The sequence below is a fragment of the Arachis hypogaea genome, chromosome 9 (assembly GCF_003086295.3).
Source record: "Arachis hypogaea cultivar Tifrunner chromosome 9, arahy.Tifrunner.gnm2.J5K5, whole genome shotgun sequence".
Taxonomy (NCBI): Eukaryota; Viridiplantae; Streptophyta; class Magnoliopsida; order Fabales; family Fabaceae; genus Arachis; species Arachis hypogaea.
In genome coordinates this window covers 8831495-8844163 of record NC_092044.1, presented here as the reverse complement: position 1 = coordinate 8844163, position 12669 = coordinate 8831495, and the positions used below count along the sequence as shown (strand labels likewise).

Here is a 12669-nt window from a genome sequence, read left to right as displayed (position 1 = left end):
GAATCTCCAAAAACTTTCTACATGTTTTGCACCAGACATGTAGCATCGAATTTCTTGAAGAGGTTTAAGTTGCCGTATTTAAAAAGTTTTGTCGTCAAAGTAGGTAAATAACATATAATAATATAAGATTGTTAGTACTATATTTGATCAACTCTATGATTGATCTTATTTGCATTTTTTTGTTGATTTTGACAGGTTATTCTAAGACAATTCATGAGTACAACATGCGTTACCAAGAGCTATGTGAGCGGGACGAGGTTTACATTAATTGGCTCAACAATATACCCCGCTCACAGTATGTTTTGGCATTTGATGATGGCATCGGTGGGGTCATATGACCACGAACCTAGTTGAGTGCATCAATTTGGTTTTGAAGGGAGTGCGCAATCTCCCTATCACAACACTTGTTAAGACAATATCTTATAGACTAAATGAGTTGTTCACCAGAAAGAAGGATAAGGTTGATGCTCGAGGGGATGTTGGACGTGCATTTTCTGAATTTGTGACCACCAAACTTCAAGCGAATCAGCGCGCTGTGGGAAACATTCAAATTAATTGTTTTGATAAGCAGAACGAGGTCTTTGAGGTGTGTGTGATGCACAGTGGTGTGGAGTATACAATGAATCTACGTTAGCAACATTGTGACTATAGTGATTTTCACATGCTGCTTGTGTGAACCAATCCCTTAATTGGCAAGTCTATATTAATGCGCGTCAGGGGACAATCCAAAGGTTTAGCAAACCGGACTTGTCGGGTTGATTTAATAACCGACAGATGAAACTCATCAGTCATAGGACAGGCATACACCATATGCATATTACCTGAATTACTTGTTGTGCAATAACTGAGAGTGCCTAAATGTATTTGCTATGTTATTTGTATAATTGTTCTCTGCAGTACTTGTACCCTTCTTGTGTTTGATTTTATTTGTTTAACTGTGTGTGGTATACCATCGGAGATGGAGGTTCAGAGGAAAGGCGGAGAGGAGATAGGACTAAGGTTGAGATATGATAGGCTTGGATATCCCTAGAAACCCACTCCCTTTATGGTTTCTGTTTAAAACTTTAATGCTTTTAATATGAATATCGGCGTTTTAGGATTGCCTCTGGCATTCCCAAGACCTTGTATATTATATGCATGGCAACTTTACTATGCTGAGAACCTCCGGTTTTCATCCCATACTGTGTTGTTGTTTTCAGATGCAGGTCGGGAGGCTCATCACTAGGTATCTGGATTCTGAAGCGGAGTAGTCTCTGAATTTATTTTGTTGTACAGCTTTATGAATATGTACTTAGCTTTCTATCCAAGAAACTTGTTTATTTTGTCCCTTCTAGAGGGTTGAGGAGAGTTAAGTTTTCAGTTATGTACTTTGGGTTTTCGAGATATATATATATATATATATATATATATATATATATATATATATATATATATATATATATATATATATATATATATATATATATATATATATATATATATATTCTCTGACCAGCCTTAACTTTGCAGGCTGAGTTAGGAGCCTATTATTCTGTACTTTTGGCCCTCTACTCCCATTTTCTGCTTAGTTACCCCTATAATCTCTAGGTTTCTTAACACACAAGTTATCTCGTTTTCTGAGTATTGCGCTTTTTATTTTCGCAATTTTGTTTCACCTGTTTTTCAAGACTCCTAGTTTATATATTTCTTTGCTGTTATATGTATATATTTTATTTTTAAAGTCGTAATACCACACTACCTCTATTTTACGGCTTAAGCGTAAAGCTTTGTATAGTAGGGTATTACAAGTGGCATTTAGAGAATCTACTAGACTTTGTTTGAAGTGAATTAAAATGCTTTATATGAGAATTATTTTACAAGGGTAGGCTCTTTGTTAATTATGTATTATGTCACTAAGGTTATATTTGTTTATAAATATGGGACACTAAGATAAAAATATACATATATAAAATTATATTTAACAGATAAAACATGAATAAAGATATTATATTCAGAGACACTAAGTTAGTATTTTTTGTATTTTTCTAATAAAAAAGATAAAAAATACTAACAATAAATACAACTTATTTTTTATTTTATTATTTTATTATTTTATTATTTTTTATCAAACCTTTATAATTATATCTTTTGTTATTATATTTTTTTATATTTTTTATAATTATTAAATTTTTATAATTTATTCTAATTTATTATCACTAAACAAAATATAAAAATACTAATTTTTATATTTCTAGTATTTATATTTTGTCTTCTATATTCTGTCGTGTCCTATTTTCAGAACAAAATATACATATATCTCATACCTGAAGTTCATATTTGACAAACTAAGAGTTGGAAGACATTTAAATTGGATAATGTTTGACTGAAGTTCTGAATTGCCGGGAATTTAGTGTTAAATCCATTGGCATTTCAGCTGGCCTAGATTCTTGTCATTAGGAGGAATTTTTAATTTGTGTGTATATTCTGTATTGTATGAACATCTGAAGTGAATAGGATGTTATCTTGGAACTCAAGCTAATTAATTATTAAGATAGTTAATTCACTTTGTAGGTGTCTTCCCTTGGCATAGTAGTTAGTAGATGATTATATAAGATCATTTATTATATTTTTGCTAGTAATTTTTGTATATGTTGCCGACTAAAAATAAAGAGTGTGTATGTGTATAAATTTAAAAATTTAAATTAATATAATTAATTATTAACCTAATTTAAGTATTTTTTATTATAAATGGTTGTTCACTTTGTTTATTATTTACGTTGTTCATCTATATTTTTTTTTACATTAAATTGGTCAATTTATTTAGTTAATCTGATATTGTGCTAGTAGTTTTGATATTTTAACCATTCTTGTTGGTTTGACAACCTTCTCTTTATTGTGATATATAAACTAAAATAAAAATAAAAATAAAATATTATTTTATTCCTCAATATTTAAATTGAATTTTAATTTAGTTTTTAATATTTTAAACATCCTATTTTATTTCAAAAGCTTTTAAACGTATTATTTTAATTTTTAAAAAATTAATCGAATTTAATATTGTCCCACTATTAAATTTGACATAAATAATTCGTATATTAGAAAGTCAATAGCAAACGATGAACCAACAATCACTAATATAAAAAAAATTTCTTTTAATTTTAAAGCATTGACGATTGATTGTTAGAATTTGAAATTTTATACAATAAAAAAATTAAAAAGAAAAAATATTAAAAGAAAATTTTAGTTGTTTTTTTAATATATGGAATAAGATATGTCTTAACTAATAATGTTATTAACGTTCATGTTATTCATTTTGTTAACTATTAGTCTTAATTTTAATTGTAGGATCACATTGAATCTGTTTAAAATTTTTGAGATTGAAATAAAACATTTAAAACATTAAGAACCAAATTAAAATTTGATCCAAACGTTAAAAACCATCTAAAAATGAAAAATAAGAGAATGATAACGTAAAAATATCTTGGTATAAAAATAACAATTAAGATTTTAACATATATTATATTTAATAATTTTTTCAAACATATTAATTATCTTCTTCGCATGAACATATATTCATGCAAGTCGTGCCCTGATTATTCTTACAAGAATTTATTCTCATCTGGCACATACAAACATATCTTACCCACTAGATAAGAAAGCACATACAAGATTTTTTTTTTCCCCATGGCTTAATTACTTGTTTACATATATGCATGGATCTTCAAGCAGAATAAGACGACGTAGCTTTCTTAAAATTAACCACAAAAGGGTTATCTTCCGTTGCAACCAAAAGCCTATTTCCCTCATCATCACGTTTAACCCCAACATCCATGCAATTATTATTTGAAGAAGCACAAAAGCTAAGTTTATAGTCATCCAAGTGTTTCCTTATCTCAAACCAACCCTGCACCTCGTTCTCGTAAAAACCAGTGAGTTTTACCGTGGCTCCTTCTCCTTCCAATAGACCCTTAACGAGGGTCCACTTGGAAGGAGTAGGAGTACATAAAGGAACAAATGAAAAGGATAGGTCCAAAGGAAGTCCTTCATAGAGAAAACCGATTCTGAATGGAGATGAAATTATAATTGGTAATCCGTTGTCCACTTCGGAGCGTTGTTGGACAACCGTTAGTGGACACGTTTCGTTTCCGGTGGATGTTCGGCCTATTCCGCCACCGTTGCCTCGGAAAACTGGGAGGATGTAGTATAAGCCGCCGTTTCGGATAAGGTTGCCGTCTGTGTCGACCAACTCAGCCGTGGCTAAAGAAGGTAGGTGGTTGAAGATGAAAGCAAAGAGAATGAAAATGGCGAAGACATTGGTGGTGGTGGTAGTAGCCTTCATTTTTTTTATATATTTTCTTTAGTTCTTGGAGAGGTGTTGTGAAGAAGGATGAACATAAACTATCAATTTATAGGCTACAAAAAAGGATAATAATAATAATAATAATAATAATAATAATAATAATAATAATAATAATAATAATAATAATAATAATAATAATAATAATAATAATAATAATAATAATAGTTTTAATATAAAAAAGAATAATAAAAAAAACTCCTAACAAAAATGAGATATTTTAAATTACACCACTACATGTAATATTATTTATTAGAAGTTACGATAATGAAACTGGATATGGTTTATGTAGATTTCAGAAAAAAGATATTTTCATTTTTATTTCTTTTAAAATATGTTGTGAAATACAAACACATATACATATGCCATAGAGATTTGTTTTTGAGAAAAAATGTTATATATATTATTTTTGTATTTTTTTATATTTTTAATATTAAAAATTATTGATAAAAAATAAAAAATAGTTTATCTGTCATGTAATATTTAAAAGTTTACATCTATTATTTGTTTTTAAAAAATTATTATTTATATATTAAAATTAATTATTAAAATTAATTATTATATATTAATATATATAATTTATTTATTTTTAATATATATTTTATAATAATAATTAATTTTAATGATTAATTTTAGTACGTATATATCAGGATTATTTTTGAAACGATGGAAGGAAACATATGTAGACAGAAGCGTCGGATAGTAAGGTGTAGTTTTGTTCACGTGATTGAAATTTGTTTCAATAGAAAGAGCTACATACAATGTATGGCTTTATTCCACTTATTACTGGAGAGGATTTATTTTAGGTTATGATTTTATGTAACTTGAGGTGATAATAATTAAATAATTTTCTAACCACATGTTCTAACTTCTAGTAAACTGTTTATATCACGCTCTTGCATGAGTTTTGACGTGTACTCATCACTTTAATAAATTAATGATAAAAATTCGCATGCAACTGTCTTGACGTGAAATTAATAGTCAAAAACAATTAAATAATTTGATATATATATATATATATATGATTAAATTGTTATTTAACGATTTTCAGTTATTAAAATTATACAAAGACAACTGTACATAAATTTTTGCCTAAATTAATTTTCGATTTCTCTACAGTTAAATTATACTCTTTTCATTTTTTAATATATGTTCCAAACATAAAACACATAAATTAAGAAAAATAAAAAATATTTCGGTAACAATACAAATTATATTTATGACTAAACAAGAGAAGAATATATAGAGAAAAAATAATTTTTAATTACATTATATTTATTCTTATTTTTAAAGTAATATAGTTATTAAGAATAAAAATTAAAAAACTAGTGCCTAGATATTGTAAGATCAGACAAATATTTTGAAAATTTAAAAAATATAATGAGACACATATTACGAAATAAAAGAAATATTTAGTATTCATAGAGTTATATAATAGAAACAACTTAATTAATGTTCCCCAATTTTTTAAATGGATAATTAATGTGGTTCAAATTAAATTAAAAAAAAAGCCAAATTAATTCACTGTTCAGAAATTAAACACAAATGTTAAGGTGTAAAAATATAAAAATATTATTTATATATTAAAATTAAATATTAAAATTAATTATATATTATAATATTTATTTATAAATATATATAAATATATATTATTTAATTTATTTTTAATATATATTTTATGCTTTAGTATGTATTTTATGACTAATTTTAGTATCTAATTAATATAATCGGTTAATATAACATTATTCATCTTCAACCAATATTTATGTACAAAAGATACCTTCAACCAATATTTGCCATGTGTTTTTCATGGATAACAAAAAGACAATGACTTGGAGAGCGACATTAAAGAATCAACACATTCGGGTTCTCCTATATAGCTAAAAGCTTTTCGGGAGATCCCAGTTTTAAAATTGATCTCAAGTATTTTATTTTTAATTAAATGAATAAAATTTAAGAAACATAAATCATAATATATATTGAATGGGAAAAAAAAAGGGAAAAAAACTATTCTCCGTCCTATATATGTATTGTTAAAAAAATTATTTTAATTTTTTTAATTTATTTGTGAGTAATACATATATTAATTATAATCACAAATTATACTATTTTAAATTAAATAATTTATATAATAGAGATCTCATTTATTGTTATAAATGTTAAATTAAATAAGTCATAATTATTTTTGATTTAGAATTAAATAAGAATAAAATCAGATATTATTTTTGTTCTTTAGATAATTTTTTGGATTTTAAATATATTATCTTTTGGACTTTAGATACTATTTTATTTGAATTTTAGAATTTAATGGGTGCCATGCTCAAATATAAATAGTGCATTCAGGGTTTCAGTCCCAATATACCAAAGTCGCTTTTGTTGCTCTTTCCCCGTCAAAAGAGTTATAATTCAACCGCCTAGAAACACAGAAGGTTTGGTTGAGGAAGATCGAAAGAACCACAAGATCCAAACTCTTCCGATCGTATGATTCATGTTTATGAATTCAGATATACTTCTGCATTTAAGTATTTTATTTCCTAATGATTTAACATGGATAATCTTTTAGCTAAAGAATTATGAGAAAATTCTAACAAGTGGTATCAGAGCCATCTATAATTAAATCATTATGAAATTATTAATTTTTTAATTTAAATTTGAATCTTAATTTGAGTTTGTGAAATTAGATTCAAATATATACTACTTTTGGATTATGTAGCACATATTAATAAAACTGAAAGAGTATATAAAGAGTATATAACACAAATAGTACATGAAGAGCATCCTTGCTATAAAGTTTTTGTATATAAATCCAGTTTTTTTTGTAAAGAAAAGAAAGTTCTTCGTTTGTTTATCTTTTTTATACTATTCCATAAGGATTTATTCTTTTGGCAAATTCATTTTTTTTGCGTGGATTGAATTATAATGATTAATTCTAATCTTAACGGATCAAAATTTTTTTGGCACATAAATTTATTAAATAGTTATAATCATATTTTTTTAATGTTTGAAAAGACACTATTAAAATTTAATTTTTTTTGGAATTTAAGTATTTTTTATTGTTACATAAAAAAATTAGTAATAATTTGGATTATTATACTCATTTATTTTATAAAGATTTGGTATTGGAATAAATTAATTGAACACTATGCTGCCAAAGTAGTCTTTTGTATAAAAATTGATTTATTCAAAACATTAAGAATATGGTGATATGTAATTCATGCGAATATTGGTCAACGCAAAGGAAGGTCTATATTTTGCCGAATTACATACACATATATTAAATAATGTTCGGTAACTAATTAAGAATAAAGTAATGCTTATTATTTATACGGACAATAATCGGCCTAAAGGAAGTTTATTGTTTTGCCAAATAATAAGCATTGCACACTTTTGTTTATTTTCTATTAATTATACGGTCAATAATCGGCCCAAAGGAAAGTTATTGTTTGGCCAATTAATAGAATATATATGCGGTAATAAATAGGTTGCCAATTTTAAGTCTCCATGTGCGCATTAAGTCGGTCCAAAGAAAGGGTTAATGTGTGACAAGAATTTTGATAATATTTGATTACTGCAATGAGAGTATCACTTACAGTTAATTTTTCTATCCAAAAATTGAAAATTAATGTAAAGATTGAAAATTAATGTTGTTCTAAATATCTCAATATGGATTTTTTCCATTATTTAACTAATGTTTACTGCATGTTCTTTTTTGTTCTAATTTATAAACTATGACTTCAGCTACCAATGTTTCTGCACAAATTAGCAGTATTCCTATGTTGAATGGTTCAAACTTTAAAATTTGGAAGGATACCGTAGAGATTGTCCTCGATTGTATGGATCTGTTTATAGCTCTTCTAGAGGAGAAATCCACTTCTACTCTAAAAAAATTTCAATGAGGTTAAAATAGAGAAGTGGGAGAGATCCAATCGAATGAGCATTATGATCATGAAACGCTCAATTTCTGAGATATTTTGGGACTCAATTACTGAGAATAAAGATGTCAAACAATTCCTGAAAAATGTTAAAAAATTATTTACTAAGAATGAAAAGGCGGAGGCAAGTAGCCTTTTGAGCAAACTTGTCTCCATGAGGTATAAAGGTAAAGAGAATATAAGGGAGTACATTATGGAAATGTTTCATCTTGCTTCAAAATTGAAAGCACTAAAGTTAGAGTTGTCTGAAAATTTACTCGTGCATTTCATTTTGATTTCTCTTCCTACACACTTTGAAGGACACTTGGTCCTTAAATGAGCTTATATCTCACTGTGTGCAAGAAGAAGAGAGGCTACAACAAGATAAGACTGAAAGTGCTGACATGACTTCATCTTCTCAATATAAAAGAAAGCATGATACTACTACGGATGTGCCTTCTCAGCAGAAAAAGACTAAGAAACAGGATCAAGTTTCAACCTGTTTCTTCTGTAAGAAGGTGGGACACATGAAGAAGGATTGTACCAAATATGCCACTTGACGTGTAAAGAAGAGTATGATACTTACTTTCGTTTGTTCTAAGGCTAGTATAAATTATGCACCTGTTGATACTTGGTGGGTAGATTCTGCTGCTACTACTCATGTAAGTGTTACTATGCAGGGTTGCCTGTGGAGCCGACTGCCAAGTGATGTTGAAAGATACATCTATGTGGCAGACGGCAATATAGTTGCAATCGAAATGATAGGAACCTTTAGATTATGTTCCACGAGTGGATTTTACTTGGATTTATTAGAGACATTTTATGCACCGTCATTTAGACAGAATTTAGTTTCTATTTTTTGTTTAGATAAATCAGGTTATTTTTGTTCATTCCGAAACAATAAAGTCAGTCTCTTTTATAATTTGAATAATATTTACTTTAGTTGTTTGGTGGATAATCTATATAGGTTTGATTTGAATTCCTATAATAATACTGCAAACAGGTACAAAACAAAAACTAAATGAGAATTCGGCATCATTATGACACAAACGCCTAGGTCACATCTCTAAATAGAGAATTCAGAGTCTCGTGTCGGATGGAATTCTTAGACCTTTAAATTTGGCGGACTTTAAAGTCTGCATTGAGTGCATAAAGGAAAAAAAGATAAATGAAAGAAAATTAGGTGCCGAGAGAGCTAAAGATGTCTTAGAACTAATACATACTGATATATGTTGCCCATTTCCTACTGTGTCTTGGAATGGACAACGGTACTTTATTACGTTCATAAATGATTACTCTCGTTATGGATATCTATATTTAATTCATAAAAAGTCCCCAACCTTGGATGTTTTCAAGTCTTTCAAAGCTGAAGTTGAACTTCAGCTTGGAAAGAAAACTAAAGTTGTCAAATCTGATTGTAGTGGTGAATACTACGAAAGATATGACGGTTTACGTGAGCAACGTCCCTGGCCTTTTGCTCTTTTTCCTAGAGGAGTGTGGTATTGTTCCGCAATACACCATGCTAGGCAAATCTAGCATGAATGGTGTTGCAAAGCGAAGGAACCGAACTCTTAAGGACATGGTGAGAAGTATGATTAGTCATTCTTCCTTACTTAAATCACTCTGGGGAGAATCCTTAAAGACTACAGTGTACATCTTTAATAGGGTGCCAAGCAAAGTAGTTAACAAAATCCCTTATGAAATTTGGACTGGAAAAAGACCCAGTATAAAGCATTTGCATATTTGGGGATGTCCGGCTGAGACACGATCTTATAGGCCGCATGAAAGAAAATTGGCCTCAAGAACAATTAGTTGCTACTTTGTTGGTTACGCTGAGTATTCACGGGGGTACAAGTTTTATAATCCTACATCAAGGTCTATTTTTGAAACGAAAAATGTGAGATTTCTTGAGGATGTTGAGTTTGGGGGGAGGGAAAGAAAATATTAGGAATGTAGCTTTTGATGAAGATTCTATAACTGACAATGATCAGGTCTTTGTGCCTATTATTATTCAAGATACAGTTATAGTACAAGAGCACAATGAGAATCCTACTGTAGATCCAGTTGCAGTACAATAGAACAATGAGAATATTATTGTTGCTCAAGATGTTGCTACAGTACAGGAAAATAATGAGAATCCTCCTCAATCCCAACCCATACAGCAAGTTCAACAATCTCAAGAGTGCCATTAAGGAGATCCAACAGAAAAAGAAGAGAATTTATCTATGGTCTCAAACAAGTTTTTCGTCAATGATATCATAGGTTTAATCAAGTTATTACCTCATATGATTTTGAGGTAAATATTATAGATGAATGTGTATACCACAAGTTCAGTGGGAGTAAATACATACTTTTGGTCTTATATATTGATGACATTCTACTTGCCAGTAACGATATAGGCTTGTTGCGAGAAACTAAAAAATTTCTTTCAAATAAATTTGAAATGAAAGATCTTGGTGATGCCTTTTTTGTATCAGGAATCAAGATACTAAAAGATTGCTCTCAAGGTATTCTTGGATTATCACAAAAGAACTATATCGAAAAGATTTTAAGCAGATATGGCATGGAAAATTGTAGACCAATGGACACACCCGTAACTAAAGGAGACAAGTTCAGTCTCAAGCAATGCCCTAAGAATGATCTTGAAAGGGCAACAATGCATGGCATATCTTATGCATCAGCACTATGGAGTTTAATGTATGCTCAAATCTGCACACGTCCCGATATACCATTTATAGTGGGAGTGTTGGGTAGATACTTGAGTATTATGGGCACGGATCACTGGATAAATGTTAAACGCGTAATGCGTTATCTAAAGAGAACAAAGGATTACATGCTTACTTATCAGAGATCAGAAAATTTGGAGATCATTGGGTACTCTGATTCCGATTTTATGGCATATGGTTGTAAAACTTTGTCACTGAGCTTCGTATAGTAGATGACAATGAAAGGTCATTAAAGATATTTTGTGACAATAAGTCAGCAGTAGTATACTCCAATAACAATAAGAGCTTGACAAAATCGAAGCATACATACATCAAATTCTTAGTTGTTAAGGAAAAAGTTTAAGGGAAAAAAAAACAAATTTCCATAGGACATATAGGAATAGAGTATATGCTAGCAGACTCATTAACCAAGGAATTGATCTCTAAAATATTTCATGAGCACACTGCTCGGATGGGTGTCAATATTTGTGATGCTTTGATTTAGTGGGAGTTTATTTTATGCTATATGTCCTATGACAGATAATTGAGTTATTTTTTCCGCAGAATTAAGTTGATGGTTTATTTCATGTTGTGTGAAATGTTAATTTTGTAATATTTGTTTTACGTTTGATCTCAATAAAGTTTTAAAGTTGGACCAATTGGAAATAGACATGCATGAGATCAATGCCTGAGATCAATTGGCATGTAAATTTCCATATTACTCATCTAAATTTGATCTATGTTGTTAAGTATGTTAGGATGGTGATTGTCGTGGTTTAGTCACGACATATGTGATAAAAGTTGCGGTGATTCTGTATCTAATATATGAGACGGACCAGATTGTTAAAGTAATGAGAGAAATAGTACTCAGAAGCACGCATAAAGTTTGTAAGATGTGATTATGTTAAGAAAGAATATATGTATACTTCAAGTGGGAGATTGTTTAAAAATTATTTTAATTTTCTAATTTATTTATGGGCAATACATATATTAATTATAATAAAAAATTATGCTATTTCAAATTAAATGACTTATATAATGGTGATCTCATTTATTATTATAAATGCTAAATTAAATAAGTCATAATTACTTTTGATTTGGAATTAAATGAAAATAAAACCAGATATTATCTTTTGTTCTTTAGATAATTATATTTTGGATTTTAGATATATTATCTTTTGGATTTTAGATACTATTTTATTTGGGTTTTAGGATTTAATGAGTGTCATGCTGAAATATAAATAGTGTCTTCAGCGTTTCAGTCCCCACTATATCAAAGCCGCTTTTGTTGCTCTTTTTCCATAAAAAAAGTTACAATTCAGCTGCCCTGAAATACATAAGGTATTGGTTGATAAATATCGAAAGAATCATAAGATCCAAACTCTTTCGATCGTATGATTCATGTTTATGAATATAGGTACGCTTTCACATTTAAATATTTTATTTCTTAATAACTTAACATGAATAATTTTTGTGCTAAGAAATTCTGAGAAAATTATGAAAAAATTCCAACATATATTACTTAAAAGAAAAGAAAAAACTAAGATATTTTTTTTCTCTTGCTTGATTAAAGAAAAAAGGCAAGAAAGAAAAAAGCTATAGTGAAAATATAATCTTTTATTAATAATTATTTTAATGTGTACGGTTATTATTTTAAAATAAGTTTATAGCAAAAAATATTAAATAACATTTTGTGGATAAATAAATGGTATATTTT

At 28.6% G+C, this 12669-nt stretch overlaps 1 protein-coding gene across 1 annotated transcript; it reads right to left on the bottom strand.

Annotated features, from left to right (window-relative positions):
- Positions 1 to 3478: 3478 nt before the first annotated feature.
- On the bottom strand, positions 3479 to 4365 carry LOC112710275 (kunitz-type trypsin inhibitor KTI1). Its single transcript, XM_025762433.2, has one exon. It carries the CDS (start codon positions 4316 to 4318, stop codon positions 3701 to 3703), a length of 618 nt encoding a protein of 205 aa, XP_025618218.1. The 5' UTR covers positions 4319 to 4365; the 3' UTR covers positions 3479 to 3700.
- Positions 4366 to 12669: the final 8304 nt, after the last annotated feature.

Bases quoted from the DNA above. Each gene is read 5' to 3' on its own strand.
- LOC112710275 (XM_025762433.2), bottom strand. From the start codon at position 4,318: ATGAAGGCTACTACCACCACCACCAATGTCTTCGCCATTTTCATTCTC.